At 40.2% G+C, this 21,972-nt stretch overlaps 1 protein-coding gene across 8 annotated transcripts in view; it reads left to right on the top strand.

Annotated features, from left to right (window-relative positions):
• Nucleotides 1–1,715: 1,715 nt before the first annotated feature.
• Nucleotides 1,716–21,972, top strand: part of LOC133446751 (rap guanine nucleotide exchange factor 2-like) — a 133,217-nt gene continuing 112,960 nt past the window's right edge. For all 8 annotated transcript variants that reach the window (XM_061724810.1, XM_061724806.1, XM_061724804.1 and 5 more), the window contains exon 1: nt 1,716–2,372. In XM_061724810.1, coding sequence (XP_061580794.1) covers nt 2,304–2,372 — 69 coding nt within the window. In that variant the 5' untranslated portion in view covers nt 1,716–2,303. The remainder of the gene's footprint in view (nt 2,373–21,972) is intronic.

Genomic DNA, 21,972 nt, shown 5'->3' with positions numbered 1-21,972 from the left:
AAATTAACAGTCATCCACACCTTGTCGTCAAGGTGTGTAAAACACACAAAAGCTTAACTTAATATTATAGTATAAATTAATATAAAACAAACATCCATTCTTCCATTCATCCAATAGTGCACATTTTTTGTGCAATAACAAAAATGCAAACAGAAAGTCTGTATAAAACATATTTGTGGCTGACTGTAGGCTACAGTGGTAGTAAAACAGAAAAAAATAAATTATGAACTCAACAGCTCAATGCCATTTTCCATTGGCATTTTATGACTATTTTTTGACTAGTTTATAAATACGGGACGATTCCGTTTTTCAAGGGACGGTTGGCAATCCTAGTAACATCTAAAACATGCAGCACAATGTGCCCATCCATTTTCTAGACCCGCTTTATCCTTTGCAGGGTCACAGAGGGCCACTGGAGCCAATCCCAGCTCATCACAGGCGAAAGGCATACTCACACTAACACCTACAGGCAATTTATAATCACCAATTAACCTACTACGCATGTTTTTAGACTGTAGGAGGAAGCTGGAGAAGCACAGGGAGAACATGCAAACTCCACACAGAAAGACCCCGCTGGGCCTGGGAGTCGAGCTGGGAACCTTCTCGCTGTGAGGCAACAGTGCTAACCAGTGCCAATCACTGTGCATAATAATATTAATAATAATAATAATAATAATAATAATAATAATAATAATAATAATAATAATAATAATAATAATAATAATACTTATAATAATTATAATAATTATAATAATAATACTTATAATAATTATAATAATAATCACAATATGACTGAATATAACAATGCACCTTTCAATAACCATGACTAACTCATACTGCTGCACCTTTTACTTTTTTTTTATTGTATATATGTTAAGAGCCACATTTGTTTATAAGATAAGATAAGATCAAATAAGATAATCCTTTATTTCTCCCTCAATGGGGAAACTCACATTGTTCAGCAGCAGTACACTTAACACACACATGCAGGGAAGGGGTAAAAAAGTCAAAAGTAAAAAATATTGTTGCTGCCATTATATATTTTTTTTATTTATTTATTTATTTTTGTAATATTTATTTAATTTTGTTCTCCCTTAATGTATGTTTTTTTTCCTTCCCTAGGGTAATTAGGGGGAGGGTAGGAATGTGGGTAGAATAGGAATGGTGAATGTGAAAATGTGAATTATGAAAATGTGAATTATGAAAATGTGAATTATGAAAATGATTGTGAAATAAAAAGATATAAAAAAAAAGTAAAAAATATATATAATAATTACGAAACATAGACAGTATATACAGTAGGCTACATTGTAATGGAAATAAGAGTACTGCGAAAGAAAAAAAAAGCAACAGTGCAAAAAAAGCAGGTAGAATGTGTGTGAGGTAGACAGGCAGATATTGCACATATGGTTATAGCACGTGTTATTGTCCGTTAACTACTGAGAGCAGGCCATTATTTACTGTTTGCAACTATTTAAATCTGGGTTCAGCGAGCGAAACAACCAGAGACAAATTCCCTGGTCTGGCATGTTCATACCTGGCCAATAAAGCTTATTCTATTCTAAAATATGCAGGAACAATGTGCCCTGAGGCCCAGGGTTGGGAAACACTGTCATATAACTGCAGTGTAAGAGGTTTATTTTGAAAAGCCTCCCCGGAAGTGTCGCTGAACACGCGGCGCCTTGGCGGCGTGATCAGTCACCATGGTGGTGGCACACAACAGAGCAGCAGCGGACCGAGCCTCGCTCCTCCATTTATCCAATATCATGACTTTTCTCTGCGAGAGTGAGAGGGTTTAGTGTCCCATAAATGGACGGGATAGCCCTTCAAGCCTTTTAAGCCTTTTTAAAGCTTAAGTTTTTGTGTGTCTCGCCTTGGATCCTGCATGCAGTTTCTTCCCGTCGCCAGCAGAAATGCCGAGGAGACAAGGATCGGCTTCACCCGACACCGGCTCCAATAAAGGGACTCCAGCTTTTTTTATAGTTTAGAAGAAAAAAAAAACCTCACAGAGACAGTTTGGAGCGTCGCTTTTTTAAGGAGAAGTTTCCTCCCGGTCGGGGCGGTGGTGGCCGGTTTGAGGAGCGGGTTTTGGGGGGACAGACACCCCGAGAACAGCGCTCTGCCGGCGGCCTCGGGCTCTCCCAGCTCTGGCTCTGGCTCCAGACCTCAGCCCGGGGGGAAAAACAGCTCAAACAGCACCGGGACTCTCCTTTCTGCCTGTTTATCGCAGCTCTTGGATATTTACAAACAGTTTTTTTGAGGATAAGGAGCCACTATCTCCCCCGGCAGCCTCCTCCAAAACAATGGCGTCTTACGTGGATAACAGCTTTCGGCAGGCTGTGATGATGAATCCGGCTGATCGGACGCAACAGGTCAGAGCGGCTGATTTATTACATTTTTTTTGCTACAAATGAAACATGTTCTCAGAAGTGGGCTATTTCCGCCCGTGATTTGCAACATTTTGTGACCGTGCACGACCCAGAAACTGCAACAGTTTTCGCCTTGTTTTTCCTGCGCGCAACTGTTGCCTCGTCCCGCAGAAAGCTCTATCAGCGCAGATAATCAGCTACTTAACGTATCAGGCCAGGCCACTATCGTGGGAATCTAACCCGCATTGGGTTTGCATAAGTATAGGCTGCAAAAAAACCCCTCTTATCTGCAAGCTCGGCTTGTTAATTTTGCAGTAAAAAGAAAAGAGAGATTAGTCCTTTTTACTATGGACACTCCTTCCCATTATTTCTCCTAGAATCTCTCTGGACAATGGCCCGTCAGAGGTTTTATCACCATTCAATCTTCTCTACAAAATGATTTACCAATCTGGAAGTGGAGAACTATGGGGGGATTTCTTGTGGTGTAGGCAGTTCAAAAGAATAGGAGGAAAAGAGCAATGCTTTTACTGTTGATTTCTGGATTATATGACACTTTAGACCCTCCTGTACATGCAAAACCAAGGAATTGCATTTATTAACATTGCATCTCACACACTCAAGCATTCAATTTCAATCTAACCCGCATTTGGTTTTGGGAATCATTGCTTTGCATAAGTATAGGCTGCAAAAAAAACCTCTTATCTGCAAGCTCGGTTTATTAATTTGGCAATAAAAAGAAAAGAGATAAGTCCTAGCTACTGACTTGGTCCTTTTTTACTATGGACACTATGATTGACCAATCTGGAGGTGGGGAACTATGGGGAGATTTCTTAGCCTGTAGGCAGTTCAAAAGAATAGGAGGAAACGATAAATAAAGCAATGCTTTTTCTGTTGATTTCTGGAGCTTCCTGCACTCTTATATGACCCTTTAGACCCTCCTGCACATGCACAACCAAGGGATTGCATTTATTAACATTGCATCTCACACACTCAGGCATTCAATTTCAATCTTATTAATTTGGCAATAAAAAGAAAAGAGAGATAAGTCCTAGCTACTGACTTGGTTCTTTTTTACTATGGACACTCCTTCCCATTATTTCTACTAGAATCTCTCTGGACAATGGCACGTCAGAGGTTTTGTCACCATTCAATCTTCTCTACAATATGATTTACCAATCTGGAGGTGGAGAACTATGGGGAGATTTCTTAGGCTGTAGACAGTTCAAAAGAATAGGAGGAAAAGAGCAATGCTTTTTCTGTTGATTTCTGGAGCTTCCTGCACTCTTATATGACCCTTTAGACTCTCCTGCACATGCACAACCAAGGGATTGCATTTATTAACATTGCATCTCACACATTCAAGCATTCAATTTCAATCTAACCTGCATTTAGTTTGGGAATCATTGCTTTGCATAAGTATAGGCTGCAAAAAACTCTTATCTGCAAGCTCGGTTTGTTAATTTGGCAATAAAAAGAAAAGAGAGAAAAGTCCTAGCTACTGACTTGGTCCTTTTTTACTATGGACACTCCTTCCCATTATTTCTCCTAGAATCTCGCTGGACAATGGCACGTCAGATGTTTTGTCACCATTCAATCTTCTCTACAATATGATTTACCAATTTGGAGGTGGGGAACTATGGGGAGATCTCTTGTGCTGTAGGCGAGTTCAAAAGAATAGGAGGAAAAGATAAATAAAGCGATGATTTTCTGTTGATTTTTGGAGCTTCCTGCACTCTACCACTTTTATATAACCCTTTAGACCCCCCTGCACATGCAAAACAGAGGGATTGCATTTATTAACATTGCATCTCACACGCTCAAACATTCAATTTCCTAAAATGTGCACAGTTCAGCTTTGCATCTTTGTCTAGTGTAAATGCAGTTTGACTGTAGCAGTGATATCACTTCCTTTGTGTGCTGTTGCCACTGCAAAGGGGGGACTGCTTTAGCACCAGCTTTGCACACAATAGGCAATCAATAGACCACCACTTAAACCAGTGGGCTACAGTCACAGGCAGAGCCTTTGGCTTTTTATCTGGCAATTATGGTGCCATTGGTGGCTTGTTAACGGCCTGAGGCCCATGGTTTTACAGCTCCGTGCGAGCCATAACTTGCAGGCCTGACAGTTGCCAGTGTTTTAGCCTTTGTAAGTTGGATTGGTATTTTATAATAAGGCTGCACTAGAGGTTGTTTTCATTAGCAACAACTCATACATTTTTGCATTAATTTTGTCTTTGAATTGCCAAGAAAAAGGCACACAGATGGGGCTGTGGTTTAAAATGTTTGGATGGGCTGCAATTCCTAATTGTTTCTAAAATGGATGGTTTAATCAGCCATTTGCAGTTCTGATCATCCGTAAAGTATGTGAGTATATAACCTGCCTCATCTTGTTAATAGGTTATCTTTCAGTTTCACGTCAGAGCTATTTCTGGGGCATGTCTAAACAATATGTACAACAATATGTTGCAAGAAATGAGTACGTGCTACTTGCATGGGAAATATTGAGACAAAATCACCAACTTGAGATGTGTTCTCCTGGAAGATCCAGCATATAAATCACCACTATGCCTCTGATCTGTTTCTTTGACATGTTAGAGTCGTACATCTGCCTATGCTTCACGATTAAAGACACATTTCATTGCAGGGATCTTTTAATTTAAAAAGGAAAAAAAAGGCAGCCACTGAGGTGAACTGGGACAGTCTCCACCGCTTTAACTTGTCATTTTGCATTTACAGAGAGGACTGCACCTTATTTCACTATAGGAGACTTCTGTGATCATTCATGTGACCGTCTTCCCAGTCCCAGCACCTTTTCTGGTGTTCTGGTCATGTGTTGAGTGACTGCAATGACTCAAACGGGTTTACCCTAATGGTGTTGGCAGGACCTCTCTGTCAGGATTAGCTAACGGATACAAGGATCTGTCTTTATCTCTCTGGACTCACCGCAGCGGGGTTTGACCCTCTCCCTCATGCTGTTGTCACATGGCTGCTTAAATAACTGACCACTTGACAGTTGGTGTTCTCCGCTGCTTTGTCGGTTTCCTTTACATGTTTTCTGGCAGCTTTCTGGATCAGCTGTGCTGATAATGAAAAGACTAGTGTTGCCCCCCCCCCCCCCCCCCCCCCTTTTTTTTTTAAGTTTATGATTAAAAACTAAGAGAAGACATGGCTTTAATTTAGTTGTTTTTGTTTTTCTGTCCAATTTTTGTTTAATGTGTTATGGAAAGAAAAGCATTGGCTCAAATGAATGAAATCTTAAACAGGTGCTCTGGTTATGCATAATCTTCCATTTGCATGGTCATATTGCCAGTTTATGCTATATATTTCACATTTCTAAAACCCAATGCTAGATTTTTATTCTCTTAAACTTGAAGTTATAAAATTATTATGGTTGGAAGAAAAAAAAAAGTTCAGCGAGCATCACTTCACCATTTTCAAACAATTTAAAATGAAATGCCATGAAATTTGAAAGTTGATGAGATTGCTTGTATCTTCCTCTTCATCGCAATATCATCTATAATGTGATCTGTTCGGTAAAATGTGTGCTTATTTTGAAATATTGAACACAGGTGTTCATCTTCAGGTTGACATAAGCACGGTGGCCATACCTGATTTGAATCATAGTGATCTAACTAAATCAAGAGCGACGAATAAAAACACTTTCCTTACTGATGGAACAACAGAAACTAGCTCACACTCGGCTCTGCAGGAACCAGTCGAGGTGTTTATTTTCAGCGAGTCTGAGCCCAGGAAAGGCATCTCTCTTGTTTAGCCAGGTGGTAAGAGCTAAAGGCCACAAACAACGGTCCCCTCTGCCGCGCTGACCCTGGTTCACGGCCACATAGCAAGGCAGAGACGAGCTGCCTACTTTACATTGTTTCCACATATACCGGATCACAGCAGGAGATCGGCACAAACTTGATGTGACCTCAGGAGGAGAGACAAGGGGAAAAGCAAAGACGTAGCATGAGGCCTTTCTTAACCCAAGTAAATAAGAAACTGGGAGTTTAATGTGTGGAAATGTAGTTTGCATGAGTGATACTCGAACCACGATAAAGGTATCGCATGCAAAAAGAGCCGGCTACTTCCTAAACAAACCAGTACTCATTTACCTTAACTGTTCAAATGCAGACACTGTATATTTTTTTAGGGTTAATTAAGGTTGAGTAGTTCGTTTTCCAATCAAGGATCTGCCACTGCTTTGGCACTTTCAGTGAACTGTCTCACAGAAATGGCTTGTGTAATCATGTTTGCAACATTGCGAAACTGTACAAATAGCTTTAATTTTCCATTTTGATACTTGTTTATTTCTTTGAGGTCGTAAAAACCAGTGGTATAAAATGTCTCTAATCTACAGTTAATTGGTGTATGTTTTCATAACCCTCCGCGATCCAATTAAAGTGTAGTTGATAATCAACCCGTACAAGACGGAGGCTTTTTCCATAAGTTGTAAAATGACTGAGGGTGAAGTCTCCCTGCTGCTCAGCATCCTGCTCAGCAGAGTCAGGAAGAGGAAAAGGATGCTTGTGAACTTAGGCAGGAAAAATGTCTTCGAGCCCCTTTCACCCAAAGCAGTATTTCTGTGTTTTGAAGTTGGTTGTCTCTTTGTGACTGGTTTCCTATTTTTGTAAGGGCATCGCAAGCATGTGAACATCTATTTAAAAACTCTCTCAACTGAAAAAGTAGGACAGAGCTCTGTAGCAGTTTCCCCTCCCTCCTTTCTTTTTTTTTTTTATAGGAGTCATAGTAGTGTAATTTTCCCTGGCAACACAAGGTTTCCTAATTCTCCAAAACTCCAATCTCCCCACTATATTTAGGCGCCGCTTGCTTTGGCTTTTTGCATTTGCACTGGTGCACTAACCCCGTTGAAGTAAAGTGATGTCACATGTTATTCTTGTGTTGAAAGTGGAGACTTGAGCGCAGGCTGAAGTGGTTACACACAGCGCGGTCTCAGTGACGTATTCCTCCCATTTTAAATACAGGGGAATGCTTTCAGGAAGGCAAAAAGAAACAAATGGCACCAACACTCCACAACCAGAAAGCCAGCGCAGCTTCTGGTGGGCTCATTTGAATGGTGCCGTTAATCTCAGATCCATATTTTTTTTTTTCATGAGGTCAGGATGGCAGTAACTGTCTCTACTGGTCAGTAAATTAACTCTTAAAGCAGCCGATGTGACGGTTTCACCTTAAATCAACCTTCTACTGCACCATGATAGCATTAATGGATCTTTTGCAATTTATTGGTCTGATGTCATGCTTGATTATTAGCCGGCCAACGTTTGCAGCCCAGAAGCGGTTTGACCCATGAGAATACACCAGTGTTTGCGTAGTCCCGTGCACCACTAACCCTCTCAAATCTAATAAGGAAAAGACCAATCCAGTGTAGTTTGTTTTTAAACGCACCACTGAGATTGCAAGAAGTCAAACACACGTCATCTTTTACCCAATGATTCATCGTTTAATAGTAGCGGAGCGCCAAAAACAAGGTACGGCTCTTCAAAGCTCTGTAACAGCGGTGTTTTTCTGTCTTCTTATTTTTGAGGATTTGCTGTTTTTAATCATTTCTTTATCTTTTTTTTCTTCCAATGACTGGGGTAGGTTGATACTAAGTGCCTTGACTTGTAGATGCAGTTTCTAAACATCCTGGAGAAGGCTTAATATAGAAGAATAAATTAATGAAGTAATTAATTCTCAGCTCGTTTTCTACTTGGGAGGGTGTACTTTAGCTTCAGATAGGGATCTTCTGGATAGTTTTTCCAGCTGAGCAGAATACAAGAGTCGATTCGCTCTGCTTGGCTGTCGTCTAGAAACAGATCAGCAAAGATGTGCTCGGTGTGTGCAACTGCTTTCTGTTCTGCTGAGGCTTCCAAGAAAGCAGACTGCTCTGTGTTTTATGCATCACATTTCGGTCACTGATAGTCTGCCAAGACTCTGGAGAGACTGACCTGAACGTCCATTTAACTGTTTATGATTATGTTTTAAGATACCTGCTCAAAGCAAAACAAAGGGATGCTCACACTAATCCAACATTTTGTCAACAATCCCGGTATGATACAGCACATATTTGAAATCAGCTTTTGTTATTGCAATGCGTGGAATGGCATGCAAGATATCGTAATCTTTTTGTGCTCTGGTGCTGAAAGAGTTTGACCCAGTTTCAATGTGAAGAGAAGACGTGTTTGAGGTAGATACTTCCTCGGGAGGTTTATGGCAATAAAGTGTGCGTTTCAAAAAAATCTCTCTGATCTCTTTCAGGTAAATCATGTACCCGTAACAACAATAGAGGGCCAGAGAAAGTTAATGGAACACCGTCTAAAATGTTTACCCCATGCTGGCTTCTGAGCTCTTGCTGCTTTCATTCCATAGTGCCTGTATATTGAGGGCTTCCTCCAGGTTATGCAACTCATACCACGGTTCCTTTGATCAGCTTTGATGCACCTTTCTCTTGCAATCACTTTGTAGAAAGTGACAGATTTCTTCCTCACACCTCTAGCCTTGTCATATAGCAGAGTGTTGTGTTTGGATTCCTCTCTGATAGTCCTGCGGTCGCAGCGTCCCCCGGCTTTATCTTATCAAATAAGCTTGGGTGTTGCTTTCAGGGTCAGTTCGTTCATTTGAACCAGCTGAGTCACACACATTGGAAAAGTGCATGTTTCAATTCCCCACGCTTGCATTCCTCGAGTTTTTTTTAAAAGAGAAACAAAGCCAAAGATCTCTATACTTGAGGTTCTAGAAATTCCACTGGCCTTCACTGCAAAAGGCAGCAGACCTCATGCCGCTGAGCGGCCGCAGCCTTTACATAATTTAGCCTGGGACCCACTTGGCTGCTTGGGAAGTTTAGAGAACAGACCATTCCTGATGCATGATATTTGCATGGCTGGAATTTAGTCACTATGGGTGTCATTAAGAGCCTCATAGCCTCATAGGTTTTGCAAATTCCAACAAAAGGAAAAAGTGGCACAAGTAAAACAAAAAACGGTACATGGGCATGAGTGAAACAAAATATGAATGTTACTTTGGCAATTCCTATAGTCTTAAAATAACTTCATCTATTCTGATCTGTAGGCCTGCTGCCATGCATGTGTTAGATGTTTCCCTGCTTCAACACGTCTGACTCCAATGAATCCGTCATTGACAGACATGCAGACATCGATGACAGGCGGATGATGATGATATGTTTATTTGAATGAGGAGTGTTGAAGCGGGGGACCATCTAAAACAGCAGCTTTCGAGGACTAGAATTGGACAGCAGCGACTTTTATCGGTCAAATTTCTTTTATAATGGTAACATAACCTGCTCACTCCACAAGTTAAAGGGGACATATTATGGCATGTAATGTTTTGAGCTGAACATTTGTCGGACGCCCTGCTTCTATTTTCTTCCTGCCGCTCGCGTTGAAAGCCGGTTGAAAGCGCTGTAGGATACGGTCACGGATGAGGAACGGCTGATCCAGTTAGTTGAAATGAGAAGTTATCTCTATGATTCCTCCTCATTTCACTACAAAAACCTCAATAAAGTGGCAGCTGGCTGGAGGGAGATGGACAGAGAGCGTCCGATGTCACGCAGTGCGATGCAATAGTCGGACGCTCGCATGCAGTTAGGACTAGGGCTGAACGATATGGACAAAATTTCATATCTCGATATTCATGCCAGATATCTCGATATCGATACGATACGATATGACTTCGGTTCGGTGAAAACCAAGCATTTTTCAGAAAAATAAAAACATCAGAAATCAAAAGAGTGCAATTTTATTGATTAGAATTCACTGCCAGTCATCAACATTAACATAAAGTCACTCAATAATAAATAATAATCAAAATATTTTACTGTAGCTCCGCTTTAACGATAAATAACCAATGCAGTTAGAGTTAGAGTTCAGTACATGTTATTGATTGGACGCTGCAGCTGAACGGACTGTCACAACATCACTGCAGTTTCATGACGGAGTGAATACAGATTACAGATTAAACTCATGTTTCACTCCCAGGTTTCATATTTGATTTATTTTCTGTTTCAACAATTAAATATCTAAAAATGTTAACTTTCAATCTGATCAACAAAAGAACCAGAAACAACTTTCTTAATTTATTACTGCGCATGTGCAATCCCCCCATTTGTCCAATCCTTGTTTTTCAGTATCCTCCAACGAATAGGAAATAGACAAAAGAGTTTTCCACTCGCTGTTTTAATTCCCAATTTCGATTTTCAAACACATCAATTAATTTTTTATTATCAAAACAAAAGATGGGGAACAGATTATTTTGGTTTATTTCTCGTTTTTATAAACGGATGGACACGTCGCAATTTTCACCAAGCACGACTTGCACAACACCTCGCTCTGGTCGTCGACATCATCCTTTCTAAATCCAAAATACCTCCAAATAATGGAGGATGATTTATGTTTTGGCACAAAATTAGATTCTGCACTGCCACCGGCCGCATTATCCTACGCATTCGTCTCTTTTCTTCCGTTTGGATTTCTCCGCTCTTCTCCGCTCTCCTGTGTGTGTGGCTGTGTGCGTCTACGTCTCCCTCACTCCCACCCTCCTATGTTTGTCATTGGTTGGCTTCAGCTGTCGATCAACAGCAAGCATGAAATAAGCTTTGTGGTTGGCTGGCCGTAGTGGTGCGTTCAAGAGCAATCTTAAAAGTAATGTTTATGGAGACTGCTCGCGCTGTACAAGCAGGGCGAGCGGAAATATATCGTTTATATCGTTGCTTTTCCGTTATTAATGTCTTGAATGTTCATATCTCGATATAGATACGATAACGGTATATCGTTCAGCCCTAGTTAGGACACGTGTTTAGTTGTGGGCGTGGTTTGCATTTTGGCTACGTAATGAAAGGGAGCAGAATCTGAACGGCTCGTAGATCCACATCACACTGGACGGCTCATGCGGATGGCTGTACAGAGACTGCAGAATTTGGTTGCTTTCCTCCTTCTCTGAGTTAGCAGGCTGAGGGGAGACCACTTAATTAAAGCAAGAAAAAACTTGTTTTTCATAATAGGTCGCCTTTAAGGAGACCTGAGATCAGTGCAGGACCTCCCGGGGCTGGCAGAGGGAGAGCAATGCCCAGGACTGTCACTTGGGTAGGAGCACTGGGTGAAAAAAATGGGGGAAATATCAGGGATAAAAAATACATATATTCAAAAAAGAAAAAGGTAACATATGTCATTTAATTTAAACTAGAACTTAATGTTGTGCCTATCAAAGTTCCTTTTTTATATCTGTAATTGTTGTTGTTGTAAACAACCACCGGAGTACTTGAGTGCCTCAGTCCCAGACAGTACAGGCTAACTCGGGAGTATAATCTACTGCGTAATCCTTCCTCGTGGTGAACTGCTCAGACATGACGTGGATCAGATGGAGAGCTGATTAATTTGCGTGATTAGAGCTCTTTAAATCCCAGTATATTGGTTCACCACGCCGCTAATACTTGTTTACACTGTTCAGAACAATGGCCTTAATGATGTTTGCTGTTGCATGACTGGGTCCCAATTGGGGCACTGATTTAAGTTGGGCTACTTGAGTAATGTTGGAATGGAGGGATTTAAGTATTTTCCCACAAAGGTTTTTCTGTTGTTAAAGGGGACCTATTCTGAAAAACATGTTTTTCTCTTGCTTTAACATATATAAAGTGGTCTCCCCTCAGCCTGCCCACTCAGAGAAGGAGGAAAGCAACTAAATTCTGCAGTGTCTTTACAGCCGCCCGGATGAGCCGTCCAGTGTCATATGACTTCTACGAGCCGTTTAGATTCTGCTCCCGTCGCAATTTACATCGGTTGGCCTCCGATACGTGAAACCACGCCCACAACTAACTCCGCCGGCCGGAGCTTCCGCCATTTTTTCGTAGCGGTGTATCGTGTCATTCAGGCAGCCAATCAGCACAGACCCTCATTATCATAGCCCCGCCCACTCAGAATCCCGCATAGATAATGAGGTTAGAGAATGGGAAAATAAAGACATGGCTCAGAGGCTGAATTTCTAATTTATTTAGCAAAAACAATCAAAAGCTTGTTTTTAAGGCTGGTTTAAAATAGGTATTAGATGCCATAATAGGTCCCCTTTAATATCATTTGGTTTGAAAATGGTTGAAATTGTTTAGTTGATCATTAATGATAATTGTTTTACTCTCTAAAGTATGTATTATTTGGAACAGTGTGAAACAGTTTGGTAATGGGCTGATCCAGTTCCAGTGCTGATTAAGAGTTTGTGCTTAATTTAAAACCATTTTTTCATTTTTAGAAAACAAACTGCAGGAAAAAAAAAGTGTTGTTTCAGAGCCGGGAAGACTGTTGTGTTGTTGGTCCCCAAAACTCTGCTGGACTAGATGCAAGAACTGGTTACATCAGGAGCTGCAGGGGACGGGATTATTGTGACTAAATAAAACATTTTGGTGTGTGTGTGTGTGTGTGTGTGTGTGTGTGTGTGTGTGTGTGTGTGTGTGTGTGTGTGTGTGTGTGTGTGTGTGTGTGTGTGTGTGTGTGTGTGTGTGTGTGTGTGTGTGTGTGTGTGTGTGTGTGTGTGTGTGTGTGTGTGTGTGTGTGTGTGTGTGTGTGTGTGTGTGTGTGTGTGTGTGTGTGTGTGTGTGTCGAGACAGTACAGAAGAAACTAGAAAAGGAATTGACGATGAATGGATACCCACTTAAAGCAACAGCTTGTAGGAGACTTCCTGCTTTCAGTCACACACTGAAGTGCAAAACAGCCAGTTTGACTAAAACACTTTGACCTTCAGATTAAAAAGTAATAATAATAACAACCAAACAAATATAAAAAGGTGACACTCACCAATATTCTGCTTGATTCACAAGAAAAGAATAAGACTGTGCTTATGCAAGGAAGTGAGTTTAATGATGAACTGGAAGAACAAATGGTCATGTTTAAAAAAAATCACCGTTCAGTTTTTTCTGAATATTTTTTTTTTCTGGGAATATCATCCAACGGGCTTTTTAAACTGTGGTAAAATGACATGTTCTCTGAGTGCTTACATTACAGACATTCAGAGTACACTAAAGCAAGGTTCAAACAATATTGGAAAAGATGCAATTAGGGCTGAACGATTTTGGAAAATAATGTACTTGTGATTTATTCTTTTCCCCCCGATTATTGCGATTTTAATGTTATTTTCTAAAAATGTTTTTCTTCAATAAAACCTAATGGATGATTTTAATTCCAACACAATATTATATACATTTAGTATAACATTTTCTTCCAAAGACTAGGCTAACCCTAACCATACATGTGTCGTACATGGCTCTGCTGTTAGTTTTTTAACATGCCGGAACACGTTTTTAGTTTTACCCTGTTAAGTAGCAACGTTAGCACGACTGAACACCTGACGTTGCGCTGCATCTCCCTTTTGTAAAAACCCAAATAATCCTACAGTCTGGGGTTGCTGTTCCATTTCTAGACAGTTTCAGCTGATTCAGTTTCAGACTGCTCCATATAGATGGAGCATGAAGAGTTGATGCAGTTGAGCGCTCGCTCATTCTTGCGTCACATGAAAACCCTATAATCGCTCGCATTGCGACTTCAAAATCGCCTTTTATGATATTGCGATAATATTGCAAATACAATCAATTGTTCAGCCCTAGATGCAATTACTTGGCTCCATACCGATTGTAGCACCCGTTCAGGACTCACACGTGGGTCAGTTTGGTCCCAATTGACACTTTTTTTTTGACTGCTAGACTTCTTCTATGCATGGAAAATACTGCCCACATCTTATTTGCCGTGTAATTTGATATTTGTTTTGCTCTTTTCACTTGCTTTCTTTTTATTATATAGGGATTTTATTACCCAGATTCAAAAAAACAAACTTAGATGTGACAGCGAATTTTTGAAAGAGAATATACTCAAGCAGCAGCTCTCGTCTCTCAGGAGATTGACAGTTCTTCTAACATTAGACAATAATCACACTTTGAGGCAGTGAAGTTCTTTTCACCAGGTGATTATCTATCACATTGCAGAGTAAATCAAACTATTTTATACAATGATATAATGCAGATTAAGGAAGAATTGAGGGGGTATAAAGTGAACATGTGTGATAGAGACACAAGAATCTTAAGTTTCTCCACGCACAAAATCTTGCAGAACATTGTTGCACAATATGTGCAGCTCTAGCCTTTTATGTGACCTGTCATGCCTGATGGAAACGGTAGTTTATTGGCAGTCAGCTGGTGGATAGCAAGTTGTTTCTTGTCTTGTGAGCTATAAGTAGTGATTCATTACATCACAAGCATGTGAGGATGGATGCTATTGTCCAAAGTAAAAACTGCAACAGCAGCAGTCCCTGACTTCTGCCAGCTGGAATATGAGGGGTGCTAGATGGCCGAAAAAAGGAAACAAACATTTTCCCTACTTGTAAATCAGTGATTAAGAGTACCGTTGTTCCACTTCCTGTGTGCAGTGGAGCAAGTTGGTGTACCATATCTATCTTGTTGAAACCTTATCTTTGTAATAAGTCCCTGAGGCTTCGACTAACCTGTGGCGGATCACGTTTCCACCTCCACAACCCTCCATTGCGCATCAGGGAAAATGACCATTCTTTACCAATCCCTCGACTTAATCTGATTCTTGCTGGAATGTTTGACAGTTTCTCTCTGCTTCCTGCTTTTTGGGCAGAAGGGCATAATTATCTCAGCTGGCTTGAACTAAACCTTCAATTATCCTCTCTTGCTAACGGCTCTGAGTACCAGTCTCACAATATCAGCACTCTTGCTTCTAGTCTTGACTCGGAGAGATTGTGTGCATGCAGAATTTTTTAGGATCTTTCCCGCGGGAGAAGTTAAAACAAGTTTATTGCTCTGATGCAACATTAGCAGCACAGTTGATATCAATTTCCCTTTTGTAAACTTGAAGTTGTAATTTTTCTGCTGCTGCTGTGATGTCAGTTACAGCTAGGCATTAATTCATAAGATTGCATTAGCTCATCGGCGCCGGTAACCTTGACCAGGCTAATTGACACTTGGCTCCGTTGGCCTCAAACAGCTGTCCACTGCCAGACATGATCCCATATGGCTTTATGTTTCCTTCACAACGATACAGTACAACCTAACTAAGGGCTAACCCTTGATATTAATCTTTCTGGCCATGTTTAGTATTCACATGTCTTTGTGTATTACGTATCCTCGGCGGAGCAAAGACCTTGTATAATAGATAGGGTTACATAATGTCACTTAAGCAGTTATTTTGAAAGGCTAATGTCTGTACAATTTTCTTTAAGTGGGATTTGCGTGTTTGCAATTGAGCAATTTGATTCCCACCTCTGTAAGCAAACTGGACATTATACTCTGAAAAGGAAATACTGTTGAGAGAAGGAGTGTAAATCTCAGCTGCACAACTCAATACAATGAGCACATATCGGTCACAGGAACAGAATAACTGTAAAGCCTGTCAAAATGGTATAGTTATGTCCTCGCCGTTTTATTGGCTTAGAAGCCTCAGCTGAGTCGATGTATGTTCAGTTGCATCATTTATGCTGTTATTTATGCTGTTGTGATGCTATTCTGTGAATGCATGTTTGTAATGCTTATCATGGCTGATTAGTCAGACACTTGTGCAGATGTGGGAAAGTAAACTTGTGCTTTAGACAGATGGGCTTGAAGAATAACATTTTCATGTCTTCATGGGAATTATTTTAACCTCATTAACATTTTTTTTTATGTCTTGCGGTTCTGAGTGTGTGTACAAATGTACTTAGGACTTTTTTTTCAGGGGTGGTGTGAGAGCATCTTCAGGCAACAGAGGTGTGTTGACATCTGTTATGTCCCAAATCTATTATTTCGGTCTTTCATAATTTTCTCTATATAATTCCACATGTTAGTGGAAAAAATAGTGGATCATACAAAACCGAAATATGTACACACACACACACACACACACACACACACACACACACACACACACACACACACACACACACACACACACACACACACACACACACACACACACACACACACACACACACACACACAATCATTTAGGTCATTGAATGAATGTATGTGTTTATTTACATAAAGAGCAGGAAACAGATCCAGTCCCAGGTGGTTCCTTGAGATGTGTGTGCAGATACATTTTAACACAAAGTGTAAATACACCTGTTCACTGGTGATCGGATCAACAAGGAAGCATTTTAATGTCAAAGGTAAACATGCTCAAAGTAACCTGAAAATCATTGGACTGAGTCATTTATGAATGACTAGAAACAAGCGTTACAGGGTTGACATCTATGATCGAAGAAAATGTTTATCAGCAACAGCATGGTTCTTCACCAGTTTGACTAATTTCTTTAAAAAACAATTCTACTAAAAGTATGTTTTGTGTTTGCAAATGCAACCATGTCCAATCTGCTAGGCTCTAAAGTTTCCTCAAGTACATCTTGTGGTCTTTGTTTTGGTTTTGGACTGTCATGAAGTATTTGTTTCTGTGCTGTCATGTGACAGATCAATTCGTCTTCCTGCCTGTGAACATCTGATTGCTTGTGGTTGTGTTTATTATTTCCTAAATCAAGACTGCATTTAACTCGTATCGCAATGTAAGTTACAGAGCATTCAATGTTCCTTACCTGTAAGTTTGAGTTCTTTGAGTCAAGCAGCAGGTGCAGACCAAACACAATCGCTGCTTTTTTACAGCCAGCTTGCGCTTGTCAGAAGCATTAAAAATCACACATTTATATTATTTGTACCACCTGTGGTTGTATAAATTCCTGGCAGATTTAAAGGCTTATATTATCTACGGTGATTTACATTGTTCGTTCTCATATTATTTAATAGCACACATTATGAAAAAGGATAATAAATACACAAAGATTTTCCCTGAATAAATCTGATTTAAATGTTTAGTTTTTTCTCAGGATGGACTTACTTATATAAAGATTGAGTAAGTCCTTGCATTTATCCTTGTGTTTGTTTTACAGCAAATGTATTGTGGGTAGTAGTAATAAAAGTCAGCTAGCATAACTCCTGTCTCTTGACCTTTTAGTTAAATGACCATTCAGTAGTTTGATCTTGGCTGTAGCATTAATGATATGCAACAACACCGAAGATATCTTTAACATGTACAGCAAGATGAAGATCAGAAAAAGTGGGAAGGTGAGAGTGAGACGTCTATGGTGCTATGGTGTGCAACAGCTGCCTTTTAATGTTCATGAAGGACTTCCATCTTCAGCCAACAGCTGTTCAAGGTAACAGGAAGCAGAAGTGGGTTACTCAAGTCAAAATAAGGTGCTTTTCCACTCGCTGGTGTTTGAGGTAAACCCGCTAGATGGGAACCTCTAACAAGACCAACCGCCTCCTCAGCTGGCATGTGTCTATTACACTGTAACGCCAAACAAAAACCTTTAACTGGACAAACAGAAATACAGCTTACCATGCGCTGGCGGTAATGCACATTTTCTCTGATCGTAAATGGCCAACGGCATGAAAAGGAGATAAAAAGAAGAATGCACCAAAAGGAGGACGAGAAGCAGACATATGTAAACAGAAGGGGACGGAGATGTTTCTTGTGTTTTTGTTTGCTTTTTTAACACACTGCGGTGGTAGCGATTGAGATTAAAAGGAAAACCCCAGGTGGGCCTCTTCATTGGTGTAACATCCCAACAGTCCTACTATCGTTTTTTTTCCTTCTAATCTTGAACTTCAGCAAATTGTTTCTGGTCCAAATGGTTCAAATGAGTTGTATTTAGGTACGAGGGCTGAACGTAATTTAGAAATCCTGATAAGCAGAGAACCTCCGCTAGGTACTTACTCTAGGCCGAACTCAGGACCTCTCCTATTACAGGAATGTTTTTCGCCCTGTAAAGGTTACTGAAGGCCACTTTTGCAGGGCCATTTGTCGTAATAGTGACATGCCTCAACAATCCTTCCCCAGAAAAACTACCCAGAACCCCCATGTAATAGAAACACATCTATAGTTCATCTATAGGCACTCATAGTTCACTCTATATTCTGCTTGGTCTATGAGATTTGTTTCCTATGGTTCTCAAGTCTTGAATGGCTGAGAAGAGTGTTACATTTAAGCAAACAATGACCAGGCACCATTTATGCCCCTTTAGTACTCGACATGACTCGACTCACCTTGATTCGTCTCAGTATCAGTTGTTTTTACATTACAGTTCAGTACCACCTCAGTGTGGTTGGGGCCTTCATGGCAAGGCAGCCCAAAAGGCATTGCCCCATCACGCTCCCTCTGGATGGGGTGTTTGGCCATGAGGCACAGAAACGTTTGGACCTACTTGTTACACCATGGAGTAGGTTTGCCTGCCGTTTTTCACTGTACCAAAGTTTAGTTGTGAAGTAAATATCATGGTTGCTGCTGCCGGGTTTTAAACATTGCAGGTGTGAAGGAGTTACGCGATGTTAATCTCTGGCCAACCCGTGGCCTGCAGCCTGGTGACGTTTTCAGCCCAACTCAGCTGGGTTACAACATCGGCCAAGTAGGAGCGATAAAAGGAGGTACTAACTGGTACCCTTAAAACGGAGTAGGGCCGAGTGGGTACTAGTGGAAAAGCCCTATTTGTTGATAAAGGAATCAAATGGTTTCAGGGAGATGTGGTGAAACGTAGCCGACGGCATTGTTGAAACCTTCTATTCTCCCTCTGTTATCTATGAAAGCCTTAAAGATTTCCCGTACTTCTCTTGCTCCCTGCCAAAAGTAAGCTAAAATCTGACAATCAAAAGCAGCAGTACATGTCAGTGTATCGGTGTCTCTGCAGCTGGCTCGTAAAAGTTGTAACATTATTGAGGCGTAAGCTCTTGAGTGTAGTCCTTTGACATCACTACATACTCTCAATGCCTTGCTCCATTAAAAGTAATGATGCACACGGTTGTTCGAAATCAGTTACAGCTGAAGTTATAAAGAATTAATTTTATGTTCTGTTTTTTGTTTTGTTTGAAGCCTCACATATTTTATTGGAGAGGGAACCTATAACATTCAAAAGCTGTGACATATTTCACTTTTTTTTTTTATTTTGTTGAACAATACTTTGCAGTTATTTCTTTTGAAAGCCTCACGTCAAAATCGTCACTGGGTTTTCTAGTATTATCATAAAGGTTTTATCTTTTCTGATAATACTTTTATTTTATTTTATTTTTCAAAACAAGCCAGTTGTGTCTATATATCTGTATTTATTCATGGCATACAGCCCCAGAATTTCCTTGACAGAGTCCTGAGGGCTGTGCTGCATTTGAGAAGGCATATGTCCATGGCTTCTGATGTCATGCAGATTCCCCCGGCAGATACTTCGTAATCTGGGAATTCAGTAAATGTGTGAATGCAGCAGAAAAATCCTCTGGTGCATTTACAGCCAGGGAATGTCTGCGCTGATAAGAAGGCTGCTTTCTCAAAATGTGATGATGGAGTGGTGTTCTGACATTATTTTTGCTACTTATTAAAAAGATTTTCCTTTGAGAAAGTAGCATGTAAATGGGAAAAGTTCTCAATGCTTTTCAGCGTAGTTAAAGAAAGGGAAAGCCTAGGACTGAAGTTCTACAAGATCACAATGGTTCACCATGTTTCTTTTGTCAAACATCCTCAGGATATAGCCTGAAATCCCCGTCTCCCTTGAGTTTAAACCTATTTTGGTTTAAGTGAAGTGAAAGCCTTGGGTGGGATCATAAGGCAACTCTGTAAACAGGAAACTTCCATTCAAACCTGAGTGAACCAGTGTACTACAGTACTTGCTGCATGCTCAAAAGAATTGACCCTATAATCTAGGACAAGGTTGTATAGTTATTAAATTTGATTTTGAGACGGGAAAGATTGGAGGACCTATAAGCTTAAGTGCCTCTCTCTGCATCACTATCACTTTGTTGCAGTTGTGACCTTAGCTGGCACAACACCAGATGCACCAATAACTCATATTAGCCAAGGGGAAGCTGTTTTACCTGCCAGCTTGCAGTCATTGTCCTATTCAGACTGACAATATAGCCTTTGAAAGGCAATGAGTTTCACCTAACACGGGCACAAAAGAGCATGGATGACAATGTTGTTTAGTTACTAACAAAGGCAATGCTGCCGGCTTGCTCCCAGCGCTGAGGGAACATGCTGCTCATGTGCTGATAATCTAACAGCCCAATGACCACCTGGAAATGCTCCAAAGATGGGATCTGTATCTGCCAAGTTTGCTTTTAAATTATATTTGGGAACTTTATTGCAACAGATTTGAGTGGTAAAATTAATCAAATTTCTTTCAATAACATTTTTTTATTTCAGTAATCATGAAAACCCAGTGGTTGAAATAAGCCTGTTACAATTACACGTTACGCTTTACAATGATGTTCTCATTTTGTCATGTCATAAAACCAGAGCATCTTTTTCCATGACAGTGCTTTCTTTTGATTTTCACTAAAATGCTAATTAATTGATTTAATTAATTTCCCTTCTGGGATTAATAGTGTTTTTGAATTGAATGCTATCTGTGGCATGTTTGTTGCACGGTTTGTATTTTTAGTTTATTTTATTCATTTAGATTTTACTGTTAGAAACTTTGAGTGGACATTTACCGGTATATCTAAAGTTGTGTAATTTCTTGATGTTTCCAAAGTTAATTAGCAATCTTGCTAAACAATTAGGATTTGGGCATAAATGAGGTACCATACACCAGATGGAGAAAATTAAAAATCATCTGTATTTAATCAGTCCAATTGGAAATATATAATATTGATTCTTTTTTTCTCTTTGTTTTTGTCAACAATATAGCTCTTCATTTCTCATAGGTTCGATTGTATTGTAAATCACTTTTGCTTAAATGAATGCCTATTAATTTTTGACATTATTTAATGTATAATATACTATTGCCCCTTTCCCATTTTACAGTTTTGGACTCGACTTGATTACTCGCCTCGGTATCAGTCGTTTTCCATTACAGTTCAGTACCATCTATATGTGGATGGGGCCTCGTTTTTATTGTGCGTTGCCCCATCAAGCTCCCGATGGATGTGCCTAACACACAAGATGTTGCTCTCTGGCCAATCAGTGGCCTGCAGCCTGGTGACGTTGCATTTTCAACCCTGGCCAAGGAGGTTTGAAAAAAGGAGGTACTAACCGGTACCATCACCTTGTGGACAACCCTAGTTGAGTGGAGCCGAGCAGAGTGGGAACTAGTGGAAAAAGCCCTATAAGAATTTTGTTGACGAAGTTTTTTTTTTTTTCTGGTGTTAAGAAGCAGTTTGTTCATTGTGGCCAAAACCAGTGCATTGAAGACAAACAAAAACAATGTTAAATTGATGTCCACTGAAGAACGTCCTTTTATAGTGCCACAACATTATCAGCATGATTTTCTTTTTTTCTTTGTTTGTTTTTTAAACACAATCTCCAGAGCACATCCATTGAGCAGGGAGTGTTTGAGGCCTTCAGGGATTGAAATGAGAACTCTTGTGTGAAAGCTTTTCTAATATAAAAGAGTTTTTTTCCCCCTGCTTGTCGCCTAGCAACCAGCTGCAAAAGTTGCATTGTAATACTGGGAATACTAGCAGAAGGCCATTGGAGAAAGCAGCAGACGTGTACATGTAAACGATGGATTATAAAACTGAGATATCACCACAGGGATTTGATGATTGACAGATCCACATGACGTAAAATAATAGATGTGCTC

Source organism: Cololabis saira, chromosome 7 (assembly GCF_033807715.1).
Source record: "Cololabis saira isolate AMF1-May2022 chromosome 7, fColSai1.1, whole genome shotgun sequence".
In the NCBI taxonomy this organism is placed as follows: domain Eukaryota; kingdom Metazoa; phylum Chordata; class Actinopteri; order Beloniformes; family Belonidae; genus Cololabis; species Cololabis saira.
The sequence above is the reverse complement of the archived record's forward strand: the minus strand, read 5'-3'. Positions and strand labels throughout refer to the sequence as shown.